The following is a 27564-nucleotide window of genomic DNA, read 5'->3' on the forward strand; positions in this document are numbered from 1 at the left end:
TAGTGCATAGGATAGTACGAGATAACCTGTGGTCAGAATGGGTGCCTAGAGTTTTGTGGAATAGATGTCAGGAGAAACGAAGTGCTGTTCGAGGTGTCTGAGAACTAAATGAATGAAATTGGGAAGTTTTCAAGCATAAGAAGCCATGAGGTAGTGTTATACAGGGTGTTATTAAAGTTTGCTAGAAGCCTTCATTCTACTGTGGACATAATACTATAGCCCAATGGAAATGATGGTTCTATGGTCATTCTGCTAGCTCAATGCAGCTTGATTTTGTCATTGTTACTGAAGCGCAAGAGACGAAAACAAAGGAAATGCAATAATAAGAGGACCTTGCAACCGCTAACTGCTCACGTTTTTATGGATCAAAACAAGCCTTTTTAAGGTTGCGGACACACGTTCTTGGAGGCAGTGTATTTGGGGCCTCTTCCACCTATTTGCAGTAACAAGTAATAACGTTGTTCACCTTGATAATTTCTGACCGGTTTTGACTACTGTATATACTCGTACTCTACCAGCACTGATTAACGTTGGCTAACTTTTGTTTGGTGTTGGACATACACTGTTGTAATGGCAACATTCTCTTCAATCAATGCCATTGAATAATATCTCCTAGATTTTTTTCTTGTTTTTTTTTTGTATGAAGTACCTTCATTAATTCCTCCGATATCACAAGATGAAACAGCGCTTGTTTTCTCTCCAGTCAATAGAGAAACAATCAGTTGTTAGTCGGCACGAGGTGCTGATTCTTTTTGGTCTTTCCTTTGCCTTCAGCTTTTGCGTTTGTATGAATGATGTATGTGTGCCATACTCACCCATTGTACTGCTGATTGCATTGTCTTTACTGCGCAGAACTTTGACAGCCAGGGCCGAGACATTCCCCTGCCCACTGGTATCTACAGTGTGGTGAGTTTGCGCATTGCTTGAATGCTCATAGTTCCGTGCCCTGTGCTGTTTGCAAAAAGACAAAGGCTCCGTGGATTTGTTGTTAGCTGTTTAGCTCAAACCTCAATATAGCGAACACGGGTGTAACGAATTATCGGTTATAACGAACAGAATTAAAAATAGTTTTGTCATAGATACAGTGTTACGAATGCACTTTTATAACAAATTTTTGGATATAACGAAGTTATTTTCGTGTAAGATGTGACTTTGCTATAATGAGGTTATAGTGTACTGAGCATGTTACTGAAACTTTTAAGCTTTCTCTTATGGAGATTGTAACCGCAGAAGATGCAGCAGATAAAAAATAACCCCCACCCTGAACTGGTGTGCCTGAATATGGCGCAGGCAGTACCCATCCAGAAACGTGGCTCGAGTCAGTAGATGCTATATCCAAATCTTCAGTTTCAAATCCATTGTGTATAACGGTTTGGTCACATTGACAGGGGAGGCGTTGCGCTGAGTTATGATTGTGCTGGGGTTTGAAGAAAATGGTGCCCTTTTACTTTTCCAAAGAATACTTTTCCACCAACTTTCTCTGTTCGACAGTTTTTTTTATCACTTGGTGTAGCTTTGTATGTGCTAGACTTTTGCTCTGTTTGTGACAAACTTGATTCTCCTTGCTCATTCGTGCAGGACGACCTCAAGGAGTATGGCCGGGAACGCCAACTGTGTCCCTACTTTGTGGCACGGCAAGCGGTGAGCTCATTTTGTTTGCCAGTTCTTGTTGTGTGCCCCATGTTGCATTGAGATGTTCAACCATATTTATTAGTCAATAATCAATCACTCAGTTAATGCCCCAAGGTGCAAGCTGACGAGCTCACTGTACTCAAGGACACTACAGTAGAACCCCGCTGTTACGTTCCTCACTGCTGCGTTTTCCCGGCTGTTACGTCGTTTTCCGCCGGTCCCGGCATAGCTCCCATAGGATACAATGTATTGGGAACCCCGCTGTTACGTCGTAACTGTCGGACCGTTCCCGTATGATACGTCGCGAAGTGCGCTCGGAGCCGACCGAGTGACTACCGAAGAGAGCGGTCATTGGTGCATTTTCACGCAGCTTGGCCTGGTTTGACCGTAACATTATCCGCATGAGAGGTGCAAGCAACAGGATCTTTCGATTGATGCAAACAAATGCATTGCCTTCGAGATTCGTACTGAAAAGATGGCGTCTATGACGTAATTGCTCGCAAAAGCAAGGCCTTCGAGATTGGCATTTACTATTGACAAAAGCATGGCCTTTGAGATTTGTATTTCACAAACATGGCGTCTATGACGTAATTGCTTGCGAAAGCAAGGCCTTTGAGATTGGCATTCACTTCTGCCATCGCGTTGGCGTAGACTCATCATCATCGTTATTTGTCGGAGGACGGGAGAAGTTCGAGCTTGGTTGGAGCTCGCATGGTCGTGCGCGCGGTTCGCGGTCGGACTCGCTGCGCTGGCCGTGATTGCGTGTGCTTAGTTCTTTCATGCCTGCAGCTGTTGGTGTTAAAAAAATCACATACGTTGATTACATTTCTGTGGATGAGGCCGTCCCCAGCTCCGCATTTCTATCCGTCGACTAGATCGTGGCTGAGCGTGCCAATTTTCGTGCTGCTCGTAAGCATTGAAATAAAATTCTGTACCACTAAATATTTTGTCATTTTTCCTGTTTTTCGGCTCTTGCGTTTCCCGTCTCTTACGTTTATTTTCTACGGTCCCTTCAAAAAGGTATCAGCGGGGTTCTACTGTATTCTGTGGCAGCACAGGGAAAGATACGGGAGTAAAGCCTCCGTGCGTGTGTTACTGGACAACTAGCCCAGCACTGTTGACGGTGCTATTTTTTTGTTAACATATACTGATGTATCGTAGCATCCATGTGCGACAGCTTGACAGTATCGTGTATGGGAAAGGGGAAAAAAAAAATGACTCCAGCTTAACACTGAACAGTTTACTTTGTGTTGCCTTGCTGTTGTAAAAAAGGTGACTATATCGAGCTGGCTTCCGGAAAGTTCTACCACACATAATACCTCTGTAGCTTTTGCTCGATTGCTGCAAAACGTTGTTCCTAAGTGCAACCCGGGCAAAGACCCCCTCATGTGTCCTAACATTGACACTAGAAATGTGTGTCCAGGTGAAAGTTCTGCAGGTCACTACTTTTTGCTTCAAGTATGATCACTGAGTTCTGTGAACATGATGAGGTGCATTTCTCTCTTGAGCATATAATCACGAGACCTAATTACTAGGGGTCTGCGAATAGTGAATTTTTGAACCGAATCAGATACGAATTGAATAGTGTTCGAATAGTTTTCGAAAAGGAAGGCAGCCATTTTCAGAGCAACCCTAGAATGGTGATGTAACCATTTTCGAAACAGCTCAGGAATTCCACAACATTTTATTCGAAACAAATATTCATTAGCTGTAACAAAGGAACATTACAATTACTTTTAACCGACAAAAAAAATATACCACAATTATGTAAACTAAGGCAAGCTTGTATATAGAAGCAACTAAGAGCCTTAAAAATATTTTGTAACTGCAGGTTGACATTCAGCAGTGACTACAGTATTCAAGGTGGCACTTTGTCAGCAGCTGTTAAATAAAACCGATATATAAATAAATATTAAACAGTGTTCTTGAGTCAACATGAGCATGAATGTCATGATGAAGATAGTGGATTGATTACTCTCTTGCTTCGGCGACACTGGGGTTTTAAGCAAAAATGCCTCCATACTGTGATAAACATAGCGTCGATAGTCCCGTAAAACCTTAAGCTGCATGCATCTTGGGAATCATGATTAAAACAAGGCACCTAACCCCGCTCTGTTACAATGTTTCGTTTCTTCTAGGATTTTTCATCAGTTTTTATTATTAAAAAAATATTTGGTATTTCAAATATGCAGTATTCGATTAGAGTACCAAATCAAATAGAATGCTATTCGGTTTGTTATTTAAAATTTTAAAATATTCACGCACCCCTACTAATTACCACTAATCACCCCTCCATCTTGCACTAGACATGCTAAATAGGTTGATGGTGATGAATTCAGTCCTTGGTAACTTGAAGTTTAAGGTGTTATGTATTGCAACGTGTCATTTCTTTTTCTAGTTTTCTATTGTCATGTGACAGTGGCAGTGGAGCAATATCTGACTGTTGAATAAGGCTGATTCTACTGTAACCTTTCCAAAATGTTTAATATTCAACAAGGTTTTAAAATGTTTTAAGCATTTAGTAATCTTTCCAGGGACATATGAGTACAGAAAAAAAAAATGCCTGATAAGAGGTGATTTATAAGCTCTTATGCTACGCTTTCTGTTTATGCAAAAGCACACGAAGCCAGCTGCTTACGAAATGAATGCAAAGACAAGAGGAATTACCTGTGATTGTTTATTCAAATGTACAATTGATATGGCAAAATGAAATTAAAGTTAATGAGAAGTAACTTGCCACCAGTGGATGTTCAACGAAAATCTTTCATATTGCGTGTGTGGTGCCTTACAAGTGGAGATAAAGTAGTGGATATCATGCTACTTACATTTTCAGTTATTTATGTGTATGTTTGCACAAATGTGACTCTTGGAGTCTTAGCTAGTGCAAGCACGCTCTTCCCCATGCTTTCTTTTGCATTATGTATTCTGCAATGTCCTCATGTGGTAGTGTCATAAAAAAATCATTCTAGCATTTATTTTGTTCTGAATGTAGGAGTAACAAAATGTACTCGTTATTTTCTTTTTTTTTTATAAAGCTAATTCTTTATTAAGTACACCCATTTTCACTGTATAGTACGTACTTTCTCACGTATAACCCACATCCTGAACAACGATTCGCGGAAAATCTTCTAAAAATGATACCCTCGTATTGCCGCATAGCTAGCTTCCTTGCGTAGCTGTAAAGCACTGCCATGAAGCGACCATTGCAGACTGGAATTTGCTTTTATTTTTGTCTTGACTTTTTAGCTCAAATATAAAAAAAAATTTGTGCATGTTATACACGAGAAAATGAAGTTGTATGTGGATGCCTATAGTACTAGTGTGTTTGGACCCAGCACATTTTTGCACTGCGACAAATGCCAATACACCGTAGTGACATTCACCTGCGTAGTATACTATTCTGCTCTAAATAATGTAGACAGCGATCGTGACACAAATAGACCAACCTTCCTTCTAGGTGCTGCATGCCAAGGTGGTAGTGTACAGCTACCACTACCTGCTGGACCCCAAGATTGCCGAGGTGGTCTCCAAGGAGATGAGCCGCAACGCCGTAGTCATCTTTGACGAGGCCCACAACATTGGTGCGTCGCCCACCTTTGTTCAATTGCGGTGCGCCCTCGAACAACTGCACGTAATACGATTCATTTCCACTGATGGGGCAGTTTCAACTCCACTACCGTATTTTGTCGCGTGTAACCCACGCAAAAAAGTGCAGAAACTTGGGAGCCGAAGTCGGGGAGTGCACTATATACACAGACTATGCTTTCACAGCAATGCTTGGCAACAGTGCATGCAAAGTCGCAGTGACAGCAGTAGCTGTCACTGACAGGAGGTGAGGACAGTACCGTATACACTTGTGTAAGGGCCGCACTTTTCTTCCGCGATTTTGATGGGGTGCAGCCCTTCCATGGGAGTGTGAAATTTTTGTTCAATTTTCGATTCTATATGGAAAAACCTATTTAATCGTGCCATATATCCGCCTATAGCACAATCGCAAGCGGTTGTGCTAAAGGCAGTTGTCAAAATTAACGGCGGCACAAAGGATCAATGGCGCTGGCGAGAAAAGCGGCAAGATCCACCAGATAGCGCCGCGTGACAAAGCTGCAGGACAGCTATTGCCATCTAGTGGCTACTGTGAAATGCGCCGTACAAGAGACGCGACGGCGCTGCCGTTTCCTGGCGAGAATTTTTCTCTCTTTTTTTTTTTTTTTTAATTTGGACTGCCAAGTTGGGGGGAGCGGCCCTTACACGAGTGCGGCCCTTAGTCGAGTGTATACAGTATGTAGCGATATTGGTGACTAAAATTGAGTGAAAATGAAGCTTTTGCAATTTTCTAGCATAGTTACTGTGCTCAATATTATGAAGTTTTCAAGTTCATTACAACGTTTAAAGTGTGCAGGTAATACATGGGAATATTTAGAAAAAACTATTTCTCTGGGTTGCAGTTGGGAGAGCAGATGATATCCAGGGGCGGGTTATACGTACTTACTACACTCAAACCTCATTATAGCAAAGTCACACCTGTCACAATAATAACTTCGTTATATCCAAAAATTCGTTATAACCGTTTATTTTATTACTGTATATATGACAACACTATTCTTCATTTAGTTCGTTATAACCGATAATTCGTTATATCCGTATTCGTTATATCTAGGTTTGAGTGTATACCTGTTCAATGTATTGTTTGACCAGACATTGTCAATTTGAGAGCCAACTGATGTGACATTTCAGACAATGTGTGCATCGAGTCCATGAGCGTGCGGCTGACCAAGCGGACCATTGAAGGGAGCATGGAGAACATCGACAACCTTGACCAGACCATTAAAGAGTGAGTCCGTTACTGCATGTACCCTTTAAAGGGCCATGACACGGTCACCAAACAATTTGTGGTTTTCACCGAAAAGTAGAAGTAGAGGGTCTATTGTGCCTGTACATATATTAAAAATGGACTGTAAAGGAAATTTCGTTGCAAAATAAGCCCTAGAAGTCGCCAGCTATAAACCCCGCCCTCTGCCAGCAATCTCCATTTTGCCACGGCACATGTGGCGTCATGTGCTGCATAGAGCAGAGCCATCGCCTTCTACCAAAGTTTCAGCCTCTGCAAATTGGTCAATTTGATTGTCAAGCTAAAGAAAGCTGGAATAGCTCAATTGCACGTGCAGCTGGCCACGGAACAAAATCGTTCGACGGAACGGAGACGCTCGCGCAGCAAGCAGCTTGTTACATCACAGCTCACGAGTGTGTCAGTGTCGCCTGACTCTCAGGCCGCTCGCTTGTTTATAAAAATATTCGATTACACATTGAGCGCTCGACCAAGAATGCTAAAATTTCACCAACTTGTTTCTGAACGCACAAGGATTAACCCACATAACACAGATTATGACTGAAAATTGGTTGCCATGGCCCCTTTCAAGTGTCAATGGACTTCTCATTCCAAGCCCCTGTTTCTCTGCTTCCATTGTTGCCAGGAGCTCAATCATATGCACAAGTGGAAATACTTGTCACTGTCACCTGTTGAAACGATGGCACAATGCAACGGTGGCACAAATCTTAGTGCGCTCAGCTATGGAGCGATAGCAGTTGCAGTGGGGTAGCAGTTGCAGTGGGTAGCAGTTGTAGTGGGTAGCAGTTGCAGTGCAGCTGCAGTGGTCATAGTGAGGATCAAATCCGCATCATGGCTACTTTTTTTGTTCATTAGTTAGAGCAAGATGACGTAATTTGTGGGCTGTTTTACAGCGTAAGCTGTTACGAGTTGGCAACGTGAGCCGATTTTTGTAGCGTAGTTGTCTGTCGCCGCCGGTGTCCGTCACAGCTATGGCGCACAATGAGAAAAAACACCAGAGTTTGAGGTGGACTTGAGCCCAGGCTTTCGGCGTGGCAAGCAAGCGCTCTGCCAGAGAGCGACGCCACTGCTTGAATCCTTTTTGGACAAGCACCCTATATAAGCTTCACGTATGGTGAGAAGACGCGTTAACATAACAAATGTCATACTGCATGGCAGAGCAGTAGATTCACACTGTGTGAATTGCGTAACGAGTGGGTGGTTTAAAGCTCCCCACCCATTACAAAGAGCTCAGGAATAATTCTTCATCGTCCTCATCATCGTCCTCATCATCGTCCACCACAGCAACAACAACAAAGTATAAGGGTAATAGGTGCACATATTGCCTTAGAAACGCATTGTGGATGCTTCGCTACTTTGTAAAATGCGATGATTTATTGCACAGTGGGTGCTTCGAAACTGCACTTGCAGCAGGCACCCTAAGAGAGCTTACTGCGGGCTCTATGAAGGCCACTCTGCCAGCTTACTCTGTGTCTGTGCTGCACGTTTCGCACAGACCTAGCATTTTTATTTTTTCTGCCACCACTTTCTGATGAAGGAAGGGGTTGCACATTGGACCAAGCAATACTGTCGCACTTAAAAAGAGGAATGCGTCACACCGTGAAAGCAAGCGCGAGCTGCGCGATAACATCATGTCGGGCCAATAAAGTTTAAGCGTGCAACCAGACAAGGACAGAAAAGAACACGTTCAACACACTGTGCTCGTCTGGTTGTGCGCTTGAAATTTACAGGTCATGTCTTACCAACACGGCCAAATTGCCATGCTTGTGATTATGCCTGGGCATGGAAGAAATGGGGTTTTCATCAGTGCATGACAGGTCACACTCCTGGTGCGTTCCCATCATTTACGTGCTCTTCTACGGACACGACATGCAAAAATTGCAACACTGTCCGTGCCACCGGGCACAGTGCCGTGGCTTTACTGGAACACCCAGGCGAGGGCTGTATCACCAATTAAATAATTTGTGGCTCCATCTTCTAGCTTCGCGTGCAGTAAGTGCATGCAAATACACAAGTGGATAATTTTTTCTCATTGGGCCATTTGATAGTCTTTTTGTTAGCTCCATCATTAAAGTGAATAGCTGGTAACATAACAATTATGGATTTGGTCTTCTGGTTAGAATGAAGTTCTCTTCAACTGCGACGCCTCTTTTTCTTTTTTTTTTTTTTTTTGGTAAGTCCATCCTTTAGGATTCCTTCTGCTCTCAGGTATGGATGCTGACATTCATTCAATCAATCAATCAATCAATCAATCAGTTTTTATTATGTAATATACAGGTAATGAATGGTTATTATTATATAGGTAAGACCCCAGAGCCCTTTCAAGGGTTGTTTGTGGCAGGGGTCTGTTTTTAACTTAGATGGTTAGTAGTATTGAACTACAAGGCAAATACATACAAAGAAATAGTACAAGTAAATACAAATGTTGCAATAGCTTTGTTACAAATGCACATAACTTTTTTTTTTGTTATCTCGGTTACTCTTGTAAGTTAAGTAAATGAAATGCTGTGATGCTATTATCGATGCTGTGATGCTACAAGGTAAAGTGTTCCATAGTGTCACAGCAGTGAATAGAGAATGAATGTAAACCACAGTTAGACCTTATGTAGGGTACCCATAATGGTGTAGTTAAAGGGGTACTGACACAACATTTTGCGGCCGAGATAGCCTGCTGGATCGATTCCCGTGTACGTGCGTGTACCATCTGCAAAATATCGACAGCGAATAAAGCTTGGAAGGTATTTTATGTGAATTTTGAAGTTGGCGAGTGCGATCCAGCATTATAGGCGGCACCTGGTGCATTGACACCCTCGGAGGTGACCCAAGGTGACCCCCCTACTTCCCCTACGTAACCGTTGCAGCCGGTACAAGTTATGATGACGTCGTAGCCGCCATTTCTGTTTTGACGCGCTTCCCGACGAATCGGTCCTCGCCAGCGGGTCAAACCTGAAGTGATTTGCCACGTCAAAAATTCCTTCCATCCCCGCCGCAAGAAAATCGTCGCCATCAGACGACGATGAGCCCGACGACGACAGACCGCGTGGAAATGCGTCACTGTTCTGTGTGCTCACGTGACCGAGCGTTTCACTCGCTAGGTGGTGGTAGTTGCACCCGATGGCTTGTCGTTTTTGGAGCTCTGTCAAACCGAAACTGGTAATGAGGAGCTTGTAATTAATTATCTGTCGTGCACTGCAGCAAACGATGTGCCGTGTTATGACTAACAGGCCCCCAGCAACACATTGCAGCAAAAAAACGCAGGGCGAAAATTTTTGTGTCGGGACTCCTTTAAGGTAGAATGTGGAGAAATTGCATGAAACTTCACTGCAGTGTTACGCAATATGAAACTCTTGCCAACGCCCAATGCAGTAAGTGAGCATGTTGGTAGTGCTGGATCCCAGAGAGGCGTGAAGCTCATGTTGCATAAACTAATCGGTAAACCAGAGCTGTCCTCTAGCATGGTTTGTTCCCTCAAACTGGGACTGTGTGTTGTATGCACGTGGGGAAATCCTTAAAGGGGTACTGGCACAATATTTCATGGCCGAGATAGCCTGCGGGATCGATTCCCATGAACATGCGTATATCATCTGCAAAATGTCAACAGCAAATATAGCATGGAAGGTATTTTAAATGAATTTTGAAGTTTGCTTGAGCGATCGACACCCTTGCGCTACTGACACCCTCAAAGGTGACCCTCGGTGACCCTCCTACTTCCCTCACATGACCATGCTGAAGTTTAGATGATGTCATAGCCGCCATGTTTTTGCCACGTTCGCTCCAGCTCCAGCAGCCTACTTCTCGGTAGCTGCTCGCAAACCGCGCGGAAGTGCGTCACAGTTCTGTGTGCTGCCGTGATCGAGCGCTGCACCTGCTAGGTGGTGATATATAGTTGCATTCGGAGGCTTGCAGTTCTTGAAACCGGAACTGGTTGGTAATGTGGAGCTTGGGATTAATTATTTGTCGAGCGCTGCAACAAACAATGTGCCGTGTTATGACTAACGAGCCCCCAGCAACACATTGCAGCAAAAAAAAAAACGCGAGGCCAAAACTTTTGTGTCAGTACCCTTTAAAGACGAAGTCCTTTTGCCGTGCAGGTTAAAAGAGCAGGACGCAGAAAAGCTGCGCACCGAGTACGAGCAGCTGCTCGAAGGACTGCGCCAGGCCAAGGAAGCCCGGGAGGCTGATCTCATCCTTGCGAACCCTGGTAACGTGCTCTATCCCGGCTTGGCAATGATGCAACTACAGTAATTAAATTGCCTTTCGCTGTAATGAGTAATGTAATGAGCTGCTTCTGTGGGCTGGCCACTTAGTAATGTAATGTGTTACCCCAAGCCAATAATTTCAAGAAAACTTCTCGTTACTTTCCCAATAACTTTCAACTAAAATAAAGAATGTCTGCTTTCCTGGCGGCATAAAAAATTGACTAAATAAAGCAAAAAAAAATCATCAAAGACCAGTTAGTCTTAGTGCTAAACCTCAAGCATGGGAAGTTGAACAAAGGTCTCTAAGGCTTCAATGTATGTATGTGGTAAATAAAGTGTACATGAGTTAAAGCAATTTCGAAATAATCATTACTTTTCAAAAGTAATAGGACTGTAGTGTCACTACTTTTAGCCAACTGTAATTTGTATTGTAATTTAAGTACATATAAAATATCTTTAAAAAGTAATGAGTAATGTAATTTAATTATGATTGGTTGGTGCTAAACTTTTCCACCATGTCCTTTCCCTCCCTAACAAGCGAGTTTCACTCGAACCCGGGATTTCATTACCTTTTAGGATTAAATTTGCCAGCATATTCATATTCAGTATGGACCATATTCAGTCCATAGCCCTCCCTTGCAGACTCCCATACAGCCGAGTGTGCCTATGTGGGGGTTATACCCGTGTCACACGGGCATTTCGAAGGCCATTGAACCGATGGTCCATTGACTCAACGGGGATGCACGCGCTGCCACACGGGCAGTTTCAAAGGCCATTGAGTCAGTGGCCCATCGAGTTGACGGAGCACTCCACAACTCCATTGAAACTTCGACGGCCATCGAGCGGCGGAAGTGGAAACAGCGTCACCGCGCCCTCTCATTCCCAGCGTGCTCGTACTCATAATTAGAAAAGGAAAAATTTAACGAGTATGCATTAAAAGTAGTGTGCATGGGCGTTGTAACTTATTTACTAAAGTATTTGTGTGATTTCACGCTTCGTTCTGTCACCGCATCCATAGTCGTCAGCAAATTGTTCACGAGCAACAGCTCATTCTCAATGGCAGCGTCGGCTTCCTGTTTCGCCGCTTCGATCCCAGCATCAAGCTGCATGATCGCAGCCGCGTAGAACACCATGGCGGCCTTGTCATCTGTTTCACGGTCACTCATGATGGCGGAACAGGCATGTAATGAAACCAATGAAACGAAATGAGTACACGTAACCGCAAAACCAGGCAAAACTACGTTAACTACGTGGTAAACTTCGCAAACCCGTAAAAGCGGCCGGACGGGTGAAGCGGTTATAACGTAGCCACAGTTTCGCTGTTCAGCAAACTTATAATTATAACCAACTCTGCTTATAACCAATAATGCACTTATAATTACGTATAGACATTTTTTTTATATTTCAGAACAAGACAAGACACAAATGTGTGCTTTTAAGTGGATTTATTTTAGTTCACTTACGACGACATGAAAACGAAAATAAGATTAGCAGCGCCACAAAATGTTTGCGAGAAACACCTGAATCAGTCAACGGCCGTTGAAAACCATTGAAAACCGCCGTGTGGCAACACGAGAACTCCATCGAGTTCGATGGAGTTGTAGCGTTTCGATGGCCATCGGCTCAATGGCCTTTCAAACATGCCCGTGTGTCACGGGTATTAATGACCCTGTGAACTATACTCATATGCACTGTTAAGGGATGATGACCCACTACAATAGCTTACTGGCTATTGCAGTGCGATAATGAGCTTAATGGAATGGTTTCAGTCCTGGCCGCTGTGGGCTTATATCGATGAAGGCGGAGTGAGGAATGCATGCATACCTTTGATTTAGATGCATGTCTCTAAACGGCAGGGGACCGAAATTATTCCGGAGTCCCTGACTATGGTGTGGCTCACACTAATCATTAGATTGTTTCTTTGACTCTTAAAACCCAAGAATTTTCCGTTTATATTTAGTCATTGATGTTCTGTAGTCATTAAATGAACATTGTGCTTCTTCTCTGTTTTCCACAGTTCTGCCCGATGAAGTGCTAGAAGGTAAGCTGTCGTCTCTCTCGTTCCTTTTACATCTGAAGAGAGTGAATGAAGAGTGAATGAGTGAGGAGTGACAGAGTGTGAACATAGTGACCTCTCCTGTTCCTTGCCCGTCTGAAGCGAATGAGCGAGTCGGTCAGTGAGTGTTTGTGAACCGAGTTGTGCCGTTCCTCCTTGGGGCAGAGGCGGTTCCTGGGAACATCCGTCTGGCCGAGCACTTTGTGAGCTTCCTGCGGCGCCTGCTCGAGTATGTGAAGATGCGGCTGCGGGCGCAGCACATGGTTCAGGAGAGCCCCGCCGCCTTCCTCAAGGACATCCTGCAGAAGGTGAGAAGCCGTCACAGCGTGAAGTGTCAAGCCACAGTTCAGTGTGCATGTTTCTAGGAAGAAGCAGGAGGAGCTTGATGTGGGCAAGTTGGTTGTAACGTACTTAAGGGGCCCCGAAACACTTTTTCAGCGTGGTCAGAAAACGCTGCCGATCGGTAGTCGAGGATCCTGAGAACACGTGAGCCAAACATTATAGCGCAGCACGCGGCCTGGAATTTACAATGAAATCTCGAAGTCGGCTTGAAATCGCTCCCTCTTCTCTCGATAAATAATGCCATAAGCCCAAATGAGCGCACCATAAACACAAAGTCCACAGTCATTTGCCGATTTGAGCATCGTGAGCTGCGTAGTTACGGTGGCCACCGCAAGATGCCACTACGTGCCTGCGCGCGCGATCGCACTGAAAGTACGTCACACATTCGAAAATAAAAAATAAAAGGAAGTGCTCAACGTCATGACACATGCTCGCAAATGGACATAGCTTCTTGCCTTCTTGTCATTCCCCCCTCCCCTGCTTAGCTTTCAGCGCGCTTGTTGGTACGAAAGGAGAGAGAAAGTGCTTAAAGCGTGCGTCAGATCCCTGTGACTCCGCTTGTACTTGTACATCAGATCCCTGTACTCCGCTTGTAATTTTAAAAATTTTTGCGGCAGTCAATTCGTGAGGCAATAAACTCCTTTAATGAAGCCATTCGATGATTACTTGGAAAAGTGCCGCAGGGTCCCTTTTAATGTATACGCTGCATGACAGCAAGAGGACCAGAAGGAAGCACTTACAACAGGCCTGTGTAAACCTACTTCTGGGAAGAAGTAGGTTTACGTAGACGGCGTGGCGAATAAGCGGTTCCTTCATCGTGCAGTGGCTCATACATCGAACAGACAGGTCATTGCCTCAATGATTTACTGTGCGACCACTCTAACATCTTTGTGTCCAATAACGGGAGTGAATTGTTCATACGTTGTTCTATCAGTTGGTAAGTGCTTTTACATCAAGAGATGTGTGTTTCGCCTAGATAACAAAACCTGCGCGTGCCGGAGATTTATAAAGCATTTTCTATGCTTTGCAAAGGCTCATCATATGTGAGCATCTCACTGATCACTGTGACTGAATAAGAGGTTAAGTACCATATTTTCTCGCATATAAGCCGCACCAAGAAAGGGATCAATGTGCTTAAAAAGTGGAGATGAGGGTTATTGAAGGACTCTGGTCGGGGTAGTAGTAGTCGTAGTCGTCGTCGTAGTAGTAGTAGTAGTAGTAGTAGTAGTAGTAGCAGTAGCAGTAGTAGCAGTAGTAGTAGTAGTAGCAGTAGTAGTAGTAGTAGTAGTAGTAGTAGTAGTAGTAGTAGTAGTAGTAGTAGTAGTAGTAGCAGCAGCAGCAGCAGCATCAGTTGTGGTAGGCATCACGTAGGTCATGTGCTCAGGTGGGGGAGTGTTATTAATAAGGAAATAAATTAAACGAAGTGATGATGATCATGCTTTTCTTCAAATAAATAAAACAAAATGATAATGATGCGGCTTGAATTGATAATGAATATTTTGTACTGAAAGTCATCATCATCATCTTTACAGCTTCACTGTCCAATGGATTTTGCACCGTGGAAGTGGCTGAAGTTTCTTTAGGTTTCTCACGAGCCTTTAGCACCAAGATGCATGTGTGGTCGAAAGTGTCCCAGAAAATGAACATTTGGTCAGACTGTCTGGCTTGCAAACCGTTAGACGCAGGCTGTGACGTTCCCTTCTCCATGCACACCTACTCAAACCTCATTATAACAAAGTCGCATCTGCCACGAAAATAACTTCGTTATATCCGAAACTTCGTTATAAACGTTTATTTGTAACACTGTAGCTATTACAAGACTATTCTTCATTTACTTCGTTATAACCGATAATTCGTTATATCCGTGTTCGTTATAACGAGGTTTGAGTGTATTTGCGTAAATACTTTTTGAATGACAGGGATAGCGAGCCTCTTCAAAACTGTGCTGTCCTTGTGTCGCAGGTGTGCCTGGAACGCAAGCCCCTGCGGTTTGCAGCGGAGCGGCTGCGGTCTCTGCTGCGCACTCTCGAGGTGCCCGACCCGACCAACTTCAGCCCCCTGGTGCGCCTCTGCCACTTCGCCAGCTTAGTGAGCACCTACACCAAAGGTGCGTGTCACCGAGTCTCGGTGCTGCAAATGAGTTCTGCGGAAACCCACAAGGTGGCAGAAGGTTAATAAAAGGGATAATTGATGACCGCCCTTTCATAGTACGAAGCCACAAGGAAATTCATACGGATTTCTCCAAAAGAAAGCTTCTCGGTAACCAAAAAATTTGTCCTGGTTCGGGGATTTGATTCTGTGCCCGAAGTCTACACCCTTGTCTGGGGATTGATTCTGTATTCTGTGCCCATGTGCTTTGAGTTTTTGATCAATTCGCACTTGCAGTGCCAATTGATAGCTTCCTGGTTAGCTCAGTTGGCAGAGTGACCGCCTGGGAAGGCATTGGTCGCATATGGATTTCCTTATTCGTGCTTCAAATTGATGGTTGTCAATTATCCCTTTCACAAGTCTCAGTGTGGCTTGACTTCTGCGTGTGTGTATTTGCATAGTGAACAGGAGGCATACGCATGTATTTGCTTTGAGAAACAGTCTGCCCAACACATTGTAATGGCAATCTCCGGTAGTTTCAGTGGTCCTTCAGATCTGAGCAGACTGAGTTTAGATGCACTGTGGATCTAGGTGTTTGTAGGGTGCATCTTGTGCCAGCCGAAGTTAAGGCTGAGGGTAGCTTTGGTAACGTCGTTAGTACTGCCACCTGTGATGATAACTGTCATTACCATGAAAGTCCTTGATTGCCATGGTAACCACAGGAAGGTCTGGGACTCGTGATCGGAAAGCTAGTAGTCACTGCTCTGAAGGCAATACTGTGACCACATCTGCATACTCTAACCTGGAGTCAGCTAACCTGAAAAGAACCATCTAAAGATGCCAAAAGCCTTTAGCTCCCAACTCTTTTTGTGGAAAAGAGTGTGAAGTTTCCTGCATGCTTGTCGATTTTCCAATTTTATTTACGTAAGGTTGTCATAAAAATATCAATTGGATGGTTTGTGCTGTGAGTTAAATGTGAACATTAATTGAACATTTCAATGCATCATTTCTTTAATGATACATAAAAATTGAATAATGTTCTCCACCCCACACGGCAAAGCAAGTGTAAAACACGAAATCGCATGCTGAGGTGAGATAGAGCACGGTGAAAGTCTGCAACAAAATTCGCTGCCTGTAGAAGTTGGCAAAGGGGTTAGTAGTGGTAGAAGTGTGGTACCTACCTTTCCTTAAGTGGGCAGGCATAGGCGGGCCTAGAGTTACTGTATATGCTACCTTTAGGTAGCAGAGTAGCGCATAGGTCCGGCTAGCAACCACAGCTATGCGGTGAAGTCGCACTCCCTTTGCAGGCGACTGCCTACCGCGTCGCCGATAAATATGTCTGGCGTGTCGAAGGCCGGCGATAAACATTGGCTGTCGATGACTAGTGTTAATTCAGTGAGCTGCAGCGGCGGCGTCGAGAAATACAAAAATTGGCCCGAGCGTCAGCTTCTCCGCAATGCATGGTTGCTAGCGGCGTTGGAAAACAGATGCGCAACTCTGCTACCTAAAGGTAGCATATACAGTAAATCTAGGCGGGCCAAGTCATGAGTTTATTTCGGTTACAACGGAAGTCAGCAGGAAGCCATGACAAAATTGCTTCTGTGGTAAAAAGTTTTGCTCCGACGCTCCGATCGCCAGGAACGTTATCTTACAAAACATTACAGACTTTTGCTGAAGTTGATTGCGCTACAGTTTTACAGTGCAGTTGCTGTCCAACGCTTACAGATTTTTGGGCGGTTAGGCTTGAGACTCAGCAGACGTGTGGTATAGAGTCAAACCCAGCTATATCTAATTATTGTGTCTAATAAACAGTTTTATCAAAAACCTTCGAATATGCATTCAAAGGCATAGCACTGTGTACACATATATTGAAAGGGTTCGCTCTGATCTTCATTTTGTTGAGAGTAGTGCTTTGTTTATGCAAGTGTCCATCTGTTACTACTAGAGATGTCATTGGTACTGCATTCACTTCACGCATGATTAGAAATATTCATGCCGACAAAATTGCGCTGTTTTGACAGATGCTGTCAAATGATGCATTGAACCTGGAGGCATGCCATAGAGAAAACACCCCAGCTCAGAATAATACTGCGCCGATTTGACACGCAGCATACAGCCTATGTTTTTTTTAATACTTGGCACGAATAATGGAAAAATCCTCTCATATATATGTAACGCACTTTGTTTTGTAGTTCTGTTCAGAATGATTTTGTCGTCCATCTTAAACCACTTTAGTGCAGCTGTGCTGTGGCAAAGGCATTTGTCAGGGCTCATGTCTCCTGTCTTGGGTATATTTTGTGCAATCGTGGCCAAGTCATCACATCGGTGGTGCAGGTTTCACAATAATTGTCGAGCCGTATGACGAGCGGAGTCCCGGTGTGCCCAACCCCGTGATCAATCTCTCCTGCATGGATGCCTCACTGTCCATCAAGCCCGTCTTCAACCGCTTTCAGTCCGTCATCATCACATCAGGGGTGAGTGCTGGGACGATGGGTGCCATTTGGCCAGTGGCGTAGGTACTCCATGTCGAACTGTTAACACAGAACGCAATAATTGACGTGGCTCCCCCAAATGGAAAACCCTTTGCACACCTATGGCCACTACAAATTGTGCAGCCTACTAAAGGTTGCTGGTAAGATTGGAGTACACGTTTTATTCAGTGCAAGAAACAAACTTGCAGCACTGTGCTGCAAAGTGAACGAGGCGGGCAAAAAGAAAGAAAACTGTGAGAAAAAGCACAGAAAACACTTCGTTGAATGCAGAAATGCTGTAGTACACACGATTCCTTTCACGTGCGGGCATTGTTACGTCGACCAAACCGGCCGATGCTTGAACGACCCGCTACGAGAGCACGCATGCTCAACAGATCTGTGTCCAGTTACTTGGCTCAGCACTGCAGTGCATGTGGCTGTCGGCCAATTCTTAAGCGGTGCACCGTATTGGAAACGTGCAGGCAGCGAAGAGCACGTGAGATTAGCGAAGCTTACCGTATTCATGCACATGGAAGTGCTTGCATCAGTTTGCCGTCGATTTTCCTGCATAACTGTGAAATCGGTTGCTTATTGAAAACATGACAGCCTGTTTTGCTGACGCATCTAACACGATGACTTCTTTGTCTCTCTCTCTGTGTGCAGATACTGTTTTTTTTTTTTCTGCGCAAAGCTTCTGTATATATTGCGTATCCCAGCAATAAGCCTGTGTTGTTAGTTCAGCGCCTGTCGTTCTTTCTCCAAACCGTGTCCAGCACTGTTTGTTCCCGTCTTAAGCCTACTAATGCCAGCGGACTTCTGAAGAGTCAGTGGAAAGGGAAATGGTGCCAGTGTTTTACTGTTGGAGACTGTAGTTGCTGCATGGTTCAGACGGCGCTGAAACTCGGATTGCACAGTGTGGTTCATGTGTATTGGCTGGCGTGGACCCCGCGAGAAGCTCGGTAATAAAGATGAAACGCCTGCGATTGAAGTGCAGCCATCAATCACGACCGTAAGCAACTTGGGCAGAACGAGCTCGGGTTGTTGTCTATGCATACACAAAAGCACAGTTGAACTAAGATTGTTATAACAGTTGTGCATAGCCAACACACTGGCCAATATCAGCCAGTGCTTCTAGTACGCGAGCAAATATGGTAGGACAGAAGACCACCGGTCTCTATTTTCCAGTTGCAAGGCAGGAGGGGGTTTGCCGAGATATTCTCCCACATATAAATATGTGTGCCACTGTCGTGCCACCATTAGCAGCGACGCTACTGATGCCTCTAGCTCAGCATTTCACCATTCCATCCTTCCAGCCGTGGGTTTACTGTATCTTCTCGTGTATAACCCACACAAAATACTATACAGAAAATTCGGAACTGAAGTGGGAGTGCGGGGTATACACAAATCTCACTGCAAAGTTGGCTTCACATCGCTGCATGGCAGTATGCTTGGATCTTTTTTCTTAATTTCTTATTTTTTTGTGGTTTGTTGGACGCAGGTTTTATGCAGAAATGGGTTACACACGAGAAAATATGGCTTTTCTTCATAGCAGAACCGATTTCCCAGCTGAGTGGTGTTGTTGGATCTGCAAACCATAGAACTGCTGCAGCAGCTGTTACTCCAATGACGCTTGAAAGTGTGGCAACAGGTTGTAATTTGATTGTCTTGCAGACGTTGTCCCCTGTGGAGATGTACCCAAAGATTCTGGACTTTCGACCGGTGGTCTCCGCATCTCTCAGCATAACCTTGGCAAGACCCAGCATATGCCCTCTGGTAAGCATATCAAAGTTTTCTGTGCAGAATATGGAAAATTTTAAGAATTTCTGACCCACCTACTGGCTGTCAGTCAATTACTTTGCACTGAGGTAAGTTTTGCTTAGAATTAGTGTTCAGTCTTTGATACAGTAGAATCTTGGGGAAATGAACCCGGCTGGTAGGAATTTCGGTCCGATATGAATTAGTGAAATTCCCCAGCAAAATTTTGTTTTACGTGCGTGCTATTGTGATTTAAAAACTGATTTTGCTTGTTTTTTGGTGATACAAAATTTCTGATGATGCGAATATTTTCACCCCACCTTGAGATTCACATCACTGTAGTAGAATCATGGCGGCAAGGGATGTTTGAGAGTAACACTAAAGCAGTTAGACTATCAAACTACCATATTTTCTGCACTAAAAGCTGCACCTTTGTATGATTTGTCGCTCAAACTTTAAACAAAATTGGAGCAAAACAAATTGACGTGTGTATAAGTTGCACGTGTGTATAGGGTGGAGCAATCTACAGGCCTGCATTTCTGACATGCTGGGGCATGTCAACTGCGGATATCTCAACAAACCAGTTACTCATAAATAATTACTATTACTGTTCAGCTAAGGTAAGATTTAGTGTGAAGGTGTGCAAATATTAGAAAGTTTCGAATATTTGTAATATTTGGATTTGATTAAAAAATTTTGTATTAGAAAATTTACTTTTAAAATTCGAAAGCATGAAGGCACAGGTTGAATTTTTCTCATATTAGTAAATTCACTTCCAAAATCAGCGTGCTTGCCGCAAGAAGATGTTTGATAAGCGAGAAAACACGCGAAGAGAAAATGCGGGTGGCGATGCCACCTGTAAATTCCCTCACCAAATGCCATCATGTCATAGATTTTGACAGCACCTACTAGGTCCTACATTGTCCCTAATCACTAAAAAATGAATTACATTGTGCTCCTAGGGGGCCACAGACTTAACATACCAAGTTTCAGGAAATCTTATTGAGCCAATGTCGCCAAAATACGAAAAACACTCTTTGAAATCCGTAATGTCACACACATTATCGGCACGAAATTTAAAAATGAAACTTTGATCTTTAGTTTGTCCTCTATTAATAAACCTATGATGGTGAAATCAATGACATTAGAGTTCTCATTGTAGAATCTATCACTCTAAAGCAATATTTGTTTCGCTTTAGTATCCCTTTTAATTTTATTGCATGTTAAATGATAATGATTATAAGGATATTGGGGTTTTGACAAGTAAAACCCCCATATTTATTATTATTATTTCAATGAGGCAAACAATAACGCACGATCACGACCCAATGGCTGCTGTGCAGATTGTGAGCAAGGGCAGCGACCAGGTGGCACTGAGCTCGCGCTTCGAGACGCGCGAGGAGGTTTCGGTGGTGCGTAACTATGGTGCCCTGCTGGTGGAGCTGGCATCGTGCGTGCCCGATGGCCTGGTGTGCTTCTTCACTTCTTACGTGTACCTCGAGTCGGTGGTGGCCGCCTGGTACGAGCAGGGGGTCCTCGACCAGCTGCAGCGCCGCAAACTGCTTTTCCTCGAGACGCCCGATGCAGCCGAGACAGCACTTGCACTCGCAAACTATGTTAAGGTACTTGTGTGTATGCCTGATAGCCGTCGTTCATTTGATCACCTAACTTTATAATAAACGGATACTAAAGGCAAATATTAGGTTAACTTGAATTGTCAAAATGCTATTCCAGGAAACTCACAGCACTTGTTTCATGCTGAATACATTAAGCATTAAGGAGTTATATCAACTGCTGATGTTTGTCCCATACTTGCACGGGATGGGCTTGATGGCTAGTGGATTGAACTAGGATTTGCTAGTTTTTGTTTTGAGGACGTGCCGGCAATATTAAAATGTAGTAACTCTCACTGGCCCAGCTGGTGGTGGTTGAATAACATAGAGTTGTACAGGGAAGAGTTTGAACTGTTGTCATGAGTAAAGGGGCACGGGGCGCGTGCCGGACAGCGCAAGGCGTCGATGGTGTGCGGGGAATGGAAATGTACCCGATGGTGTGCACCCTCGCCACGTCGACGCAAGCCATTGGCCGGAGAAAGGCGCGTGCCACGCGACCCGAACTGAGGTGCGGAACCCCAGAGGAACAAGCAGTCATTGTTCGGTGGAGTCGTCGAGGAGCAAGGTGGTACAGGCCAGCGTCGCGTCCGCGACGAGAGCAGCAGGGCTGAGTTCTGGAGGCAGCATTGTGCATGCCCCGGGAGGGTGGCCGTCGACCTCGGGTCTACCGACGAGGGCGTCCTGGGCTTGCGGCAGCCTCATGCACGCAGTTCTCGTGGCACCTGCGGCACTACCACAGCTCGGCAAGACGACGGCGACCCACCGACAATCACCGAAGAGCCCCTCGACAGTTTCGCCCCGGTGGCACCAGGAGAGGCCAGGAGTTAGCCTACTGGGCGGACAGATTTCTCGCGAGGGCCGAGACCGGCGACGAGGAAGACTAGCGACGCGGCGGATCGACGACAACGACCCCAAGACGTCGACAGCAGCTGCGACGACGGGGCAGGGCGTCGATCTTCGCATCGAATCGAGGCGACGGGCAACACGAACCGTAAGAACGTTCGATTCGCGTAGCGAGACTGAGGCGCCATAGTGGCCAGACTTTGGAGTCTATGGGAGCTAAGCCGGCTAAGCATAGTCTGTAGGCTTTGCGATTTGTTAGAGATTGCACGATATAGCGTCACTGTTTCTAACGTTACATTTTTGATGTAAATTTTTTGGTGTTAACTTTTTGTTTGCAGTGTTGAGTTCTATAAAGTGTGTTTGTCGTGACGCCACGGTCACCCGCCTCGCTCACTCTCCCAACTCCATCACACATTGCAAGCGCTCCCGAGATACGTGACACAATAAGTGGCGAGCCTGTGCCAGGATTTTTCCAGCGTTGGGCCCAGTCGCGTATCGTCGGGGGTTGTAACGATGGATATGGATTGGGAGAAGATTGTGAGAGTCATTCGTGAGAGAAAGCTCAATGGAGAGCAGGGTCTCAGGTTCATTGAAAAAGAGTGGCAGAATCAGAGAGAAGAGCGCGAAGCCGAGCTTGAGGCGAGACGCGCCTATCTCGAGGCAAGTCGCGCCGATCTCGAGGCAAGTCGCGCCGATCTCGAGGCAAGTCGTGCCGATCTCGAGGCAAGTCGCGCTGAACGCGAGGCGAAACACGCCGCAGTGTTAGAAGCTTACGCTCGAGAGAAGCGGGAACTCGAGCTTCAACTGCGATTGGCACAAGCCAAACAAGCCAAAGAGGGTATTGGACAGAATGAGAGAAGGTCCATAGAGATTCCATCGGGAGATATCAATGTGTCTGATTTTCAGAGTTTTGTTTCCGCTGAGCAAAGGGCCAGTGAGCCTGCTAGTGGTGCAGATGCAAGCAGTCTTTGTAGAAATGGGCAGAACAAAGAGGAATCAAGGGTTGCACATAGTGACAGGATAGCAACAGTTAGTGAACTGTATGCCAGTGCTGTTGAAGAGGGGATGGAGGTAGAGAATGCGACACCTCCAGACAACAAAGAGCCAAAGGATAGCTCCCCACTGATGAGCATGTATGTTGAAGAAAGAAGTAGTCAGCGTTCGCGAGATGTGACAATAAAGAGTAAGATGAACGCAATGGCTCAGAAGCACAGTGCTAAACGCGTAAAAGTTAAGGAAACGCAGGCAGCTCCAGAGATAGCGAAAAGTGGTTTCAAGCATCAGGACGCAAGAAAAGATGCCCGAGCTGTGAACAGTAGACGCGTAAGACGAAGGAGAAAGAACGCTGCGAAAACGCGTCAAGTAGGTTGTATTTATTTGGATGCAGAGAGGGTCGTGCAAGAAACCAGGGTCGAGCATAAATGTAGGACGCAGTCAGAGAAAGTTAGGTCAAAGAGGCGTCCCGTGACGAGTAACGGAGGAAACAGCCATAAGGAGCACGCTACGTGGGCAAATAAGAACAGTCCTTTCAAGAATGAGCTGAAGAAAAAGGGCCCAAATGTTGCATATGGGGGGAGTAAATCAACGACTAGTGAGTCCCATGCCAGTGTGCCTGAAGTGGGCAAAGAAGAAAAGAACGCGATGCATCCAGGCAATATTGAAACCGAAGACAGCGTTTCGCTGAGCAAAATGCCTGTTGAAAGAACAAGCACTCAGCGTTCGCGGATAACATCAGAGAGGAGTAGGATGAATGGAAAGCCTCAGACGCACGGTAGTACAAGCGTAAAGTTAAAGAAAGTGAAGACAGCTCTGAAATCAAAGGAACCTGGTCGTAATTATCAGGACGCCATAAAGGTGGCTGAACTTGTCAAGGGCAGACGCGTAAAGCGGACTAAAAAGAATGTCCCCAAAACGCGCAGAGTAGGGTGTAAGAAGTGGTATGCAAACAGGCTGAGGCTAGTAGTGAGAGCCAGGCATAAAGGGTGGACGCTGCCTGAGGAAGTTAGGTCGAAGAGGCGTCGGGTGAAAAGAAACAGAGGCATCAGCTTAAGTGAGCGTCCGAGACATTGGGTAGCGAATAGACGTAAGGAGAAACTGAAGAGGCGTCGGGTTAGAGTAATCAGTTGTAGTGAGCGTTTAAGAAGACATGTCATGAATAGGCGCAGGAAGAAACTGAAAAAGATGCGCAATGTGAAAAAAACACAGGTTTAAGCATGGTGTATCAAAGCGGTGGCTCCTATTGTGTTGAAAGGATACTAGGATTTGAAATAGGTTTTGAGAATATTGATGTATAACATTTTTTTTTTTAGTTGACCTTGACAGACAGTGAATTTGTGCAGATTTTTGAAGAGTCAGTGTGGCGCATTGTGAGTAGTTATTTCGGCAGGTGGAGAGACTGCAGCCTATAGTGTTAAGGACGATGAACTTGTGGACATCGCGAACGGTTCAGTGTAACGTTTGATGATGTGTTCGTGAAAGTGCGTGGTGTTCACCATGGTGCAGTGAAAGTAGATGGGACCATAAGAGAAGAGAATGCGAGTCAGAAGTTTAAGACATCATCAGAAGAGCAGAGGGCCGCAACCCTGAAGAGAAGAAGCAGTTTTTTAAGAAAAAACTCTTAAAAGGGGGCCCAATGTCATGAGTAAAGGGGCACGGGGCGCGTGCCGGACAGCGCAAGGCGTCGATGGTGTGCGGGGAATGGAAATGTACCCGATGGTGTGCACCCTCGCCATGTCGACGCAAGCCATTGGCCGGAGAAAGGCGCGTGCCACGCGACCCGAGCCGAGGTGAGAGACCACGGAAGAAGAGTTAGTCATTGTCCGTTGGAGTCGTCGAGGAGCAAGGTGTTGCAAGCCAGCGTCGCACCGCGACGAGAGCAGTAGGGCCCCGTTCTGGGGGCAGCGGCACAAGAGGCTCGGGAGGGTGGCCGTCGACCTTGGTGCCATCCAAGTGAGGCTCCCCGGGCTTGCAGCAGCCCCGTCACAGCAGTTCGCAGGGCACCTATGGCACTCCCACGGCGTGGCAAGACGACGGCGACCCACGGGCAATCACCAGAGAGCCACGTCGGCAGTAAGACCCGGTGGCACCAAGGGGAGGCCAGAAGTTAGGCCTAACTGGGAGAGATCGGTGTTCTCCGAAAGGAAGGAAACATCGGCGAGGAGGACGATCAGCGAGGCGTCTGATCGACGGCGACGGCCCGGAGACGTCGACAGGAGCTGCGACGACGGGACTGGGCGTCGACTTGGACCACGAACAGAGTCAGCGGACACCGCGAACCGTAAGAACGCTCCATGGGTATCGCGAGTGACTGAGAGGCCATAGTGGCCAGACTTTAGGACTAGAGGAGCTAGGCATAGCTCGAAGGTTTTGCAATTGTCCGTTAGTGATTGCGCAATAGCGTCGCATTTCCTAATGGTACTTTTTGTTGTAAATTTTGAGTGTTCATTTTTGTGTGCCGTGGTGTGTTAGATAAAGTTTTGTTTGCAGTGCCACCACGGTCTCTCCCGAGTCTCTCTCTCTCTCTCTCCCAAATCCATTCCGACATTGCAAGCGCTCCCGAGATACGTGACAACTGTCCAAAACTATGCTGAAAAGTAGGAGAAACTTCAGTTATCCTTATTTACGTTTGGTATCTATTAGGCTTGTGCGAATAGTAAATTTTAGGTTCGAAGCGAATAGTGATTTTGGTCGAATAATTTCGAATCGAATTCGAATAGTATTATTAGGGGTGTGCGAATATTCGAGTTTCGAATTCGAATCGAATAGTACCTAATCAAATAATTCGATTTGACTTTCGAATAGCTATTATTCGAAGTTTCGAGTAATTCGACAGCACGAATATCTAAAACGCGACAAAGGCCAATGGTGCAAATTGGTTAGGGTGGGGTGGCTAAAACTAACGCTAACGTCGTTACAGTAGGCCTTTCGTTGAAATTTTCACTGACATCTTGGTTCAAAAGCGAGTGCATGCTGATCTTAAAGGAGATTATGTCATTTCCACACGTAGAAAAACACATGAGAAAACAGTCAAGCCCTTCACAACTTCGTTCCCGAGACGAAGGCACGGACTTCTTGTGTATTTCGGTCACGTATGTCGCAAGCGCCATAAAACGTCCCCACTTTGGCCTGCGAAACCCTTGGTCATTGGCTTTGCATGTAAAAATTTCTTCATGCTGGGCAGTCGCCACTGCCTCCCCGAACCACTTGTTCAGAAACTTCCATTGTTTCGGCACGCAGTTAAAACGCTGCTATGAACGGGCGCCCGAAGATTTTTGGGCCCGGAGCACCCATGGCGATGAAGCACAACATTACAGTTGTCACATGAGCCGTATTGCGCGGCCACGGGGGAAAAAAACTAGCTACCGTACCCTCGTCTGTTAGTCATTAGGAGGTTTGGAGTGGCGCTGCTGACTGGAATAGCAGTTCTTCTATCAACGTGCTTGTGCGCCCATAAAAACTGAAACAAAAGCTACTTTCGAACAAGTGCGTAATAAAACTGTCGACACACCGCAGCGTCCCCGATTTTTTCTTTGTCTTGCCGCAACTGGCGGTACACATTTCGTGTAAATATACTATTCAATATTCGATTTGGTATTCGATATTTTTGGCCACTATTCGGCACTATTCGATTCGAATTCGATTCGAGGTGAAATTTCAATATTCGCACACCCCTAGTATATATATGACATATTATAAAGAAAAATGAGCATATTTGTCATGACCCAACCAACCTGCACAACGCTTTTTTAAAATTGTAACAAGGCATTGTGCAAATGTCATTCTTTTTGGTTCAAAGGAAGTGGAAACAACTTTGAATAGTAGCAGGATTTGGCTTTCGGTAGTAAATGATAACCTGTAAAATATGTTCCATTTTAAAATTTACTATACTTGGAGCATATAAGCGGTATAACAAGTTTTTAAACTTAAAAATGATGAATCAATGTGAGGGTAATATGTTCATTTAACCTCGAAGTGGGGCTTTGGCAGTTGCGGATTTTCCTGGAAGGTGTATTCACTGTATAGCACCCCCACAGCAGTGAAGCCACCTTTACAGGGGGTTTCTAAGCGGGCTAATATACATCTATTCGTTCATTTCGAATACTTCGAAATTTGCAATAATTTAAATTCGAATCAAACTGAATTCTAATACTGTATTATTCGTTCGAATATTCGAAGTGCTCGAATATTCGCACAAGCCTAGTATCTATGCATGGCGCGAGGTATTGCTGATAACATCATGTCTAATTTTGTAGCTGAGACTTGACCTTTGTATATGATGCGAGTGTAACTCAGACCTCATTATAACAAAGTCGCATCTGACACGAAAATAAGTTCGTTATGTCCGAAAATTTGTTATATTGTATATTCGTAATACTGTATATATGACAAGACTATTCTTCATTTACTTCGTTATAACCGATAATTCGTTATATCCGTGTTCATTATATTGAGGTTTGAGCATTCTTTGTAGCTGTGATCCTACAATCTTCTGCCTTGGTGCAGGCATGCGAGAATGGTAGGGGAGCCGTGCTGCTTTCCGTAGCCCGAGGCAAGGTGTCCGAAGGTGTTGACTTTGGTAAGGTGGCTCATTTCTGCAATCAGTCGAAGAGTGTGCCTTAAACTAGCTCTCTCTCTCTTACAGACCACCATCTTGGCCGGGCTGTGCTCATGTTTGGCATCCCTTTCGTCTACACACAGAGCAGGATTCTTCGGGTGAGCG

General features: G+C 45.1%; 1 protein-coding gene across 2 annotated transcripts in view; it reads left to right on the plus strand.

The window, feature by feature from the left end:
* LOC119377521 (general transcription and DNA repair factor IIH helicase subunit XPD) overlaps positions 1–27564 on the plus strand; it is a 46221-nt gene that overhangs the window by 10680 nt on the left and 7977 nt on the right. The window contains exons 7-19 of one of the 2 annotated variants that reach the window (XM_037646956.2): positions 853–906; positions 1579–1641; positions 5090–5213; positions 6367–6463; positions 10570–10679; positions 12695–12718; positions 12899–13041; positions 15038–15182; positions 17498–17637; positions 19306–19407; positions 20733–21011; positions 27348–27420; positions 27487–27557. In XM_037646956.2, the coding sequence (XP_037502884.1) occupies positions 853–906; positions 1579–1641; positions 5090–5213; positions 6367–6463; positions 10570–10679; positions 12695–12718; positions 12899–13041; positions 15038–15182; positions 17498–17637; positions 19306–19407; positions 20733–21011; positions 27348–27420; positions 27487–27557 (1425 nt within the window). Of the gene's footprint in view, positions 1–852; positions 907–1578; positions 1642–5089; positions 5214–6366; positions 6464–10569; positions 10680–12694; positions 12719–12874; positions 13042–15037; positions 15183–17497; positions 17638–19305; positions 19408–20732; positions 21012–27347; positions 27421–27486; positions 27558–27564 lie in introns of both variants that reach the window. The other variant, XM_049411598.1, reaches the window with a different exon arrangement.

Source organism: Rhipicephalus sanguineus, unplaced genomic scaffold, assembly GCF_013339695.2.
Source record: "Rhipicephalus sanguineus isolate Rsan-2018 unplaced genomic scaffold, BIME_Rsan_1.4 Seq484, whole genome shotgun sequence".
Lineage (NCBI taxonomy): Eukaryota > Metazoa > Arthropoda > Arachnida > Ixodida > Ixodidae > Rhipicephalus > Rhipicephalus sanguineus.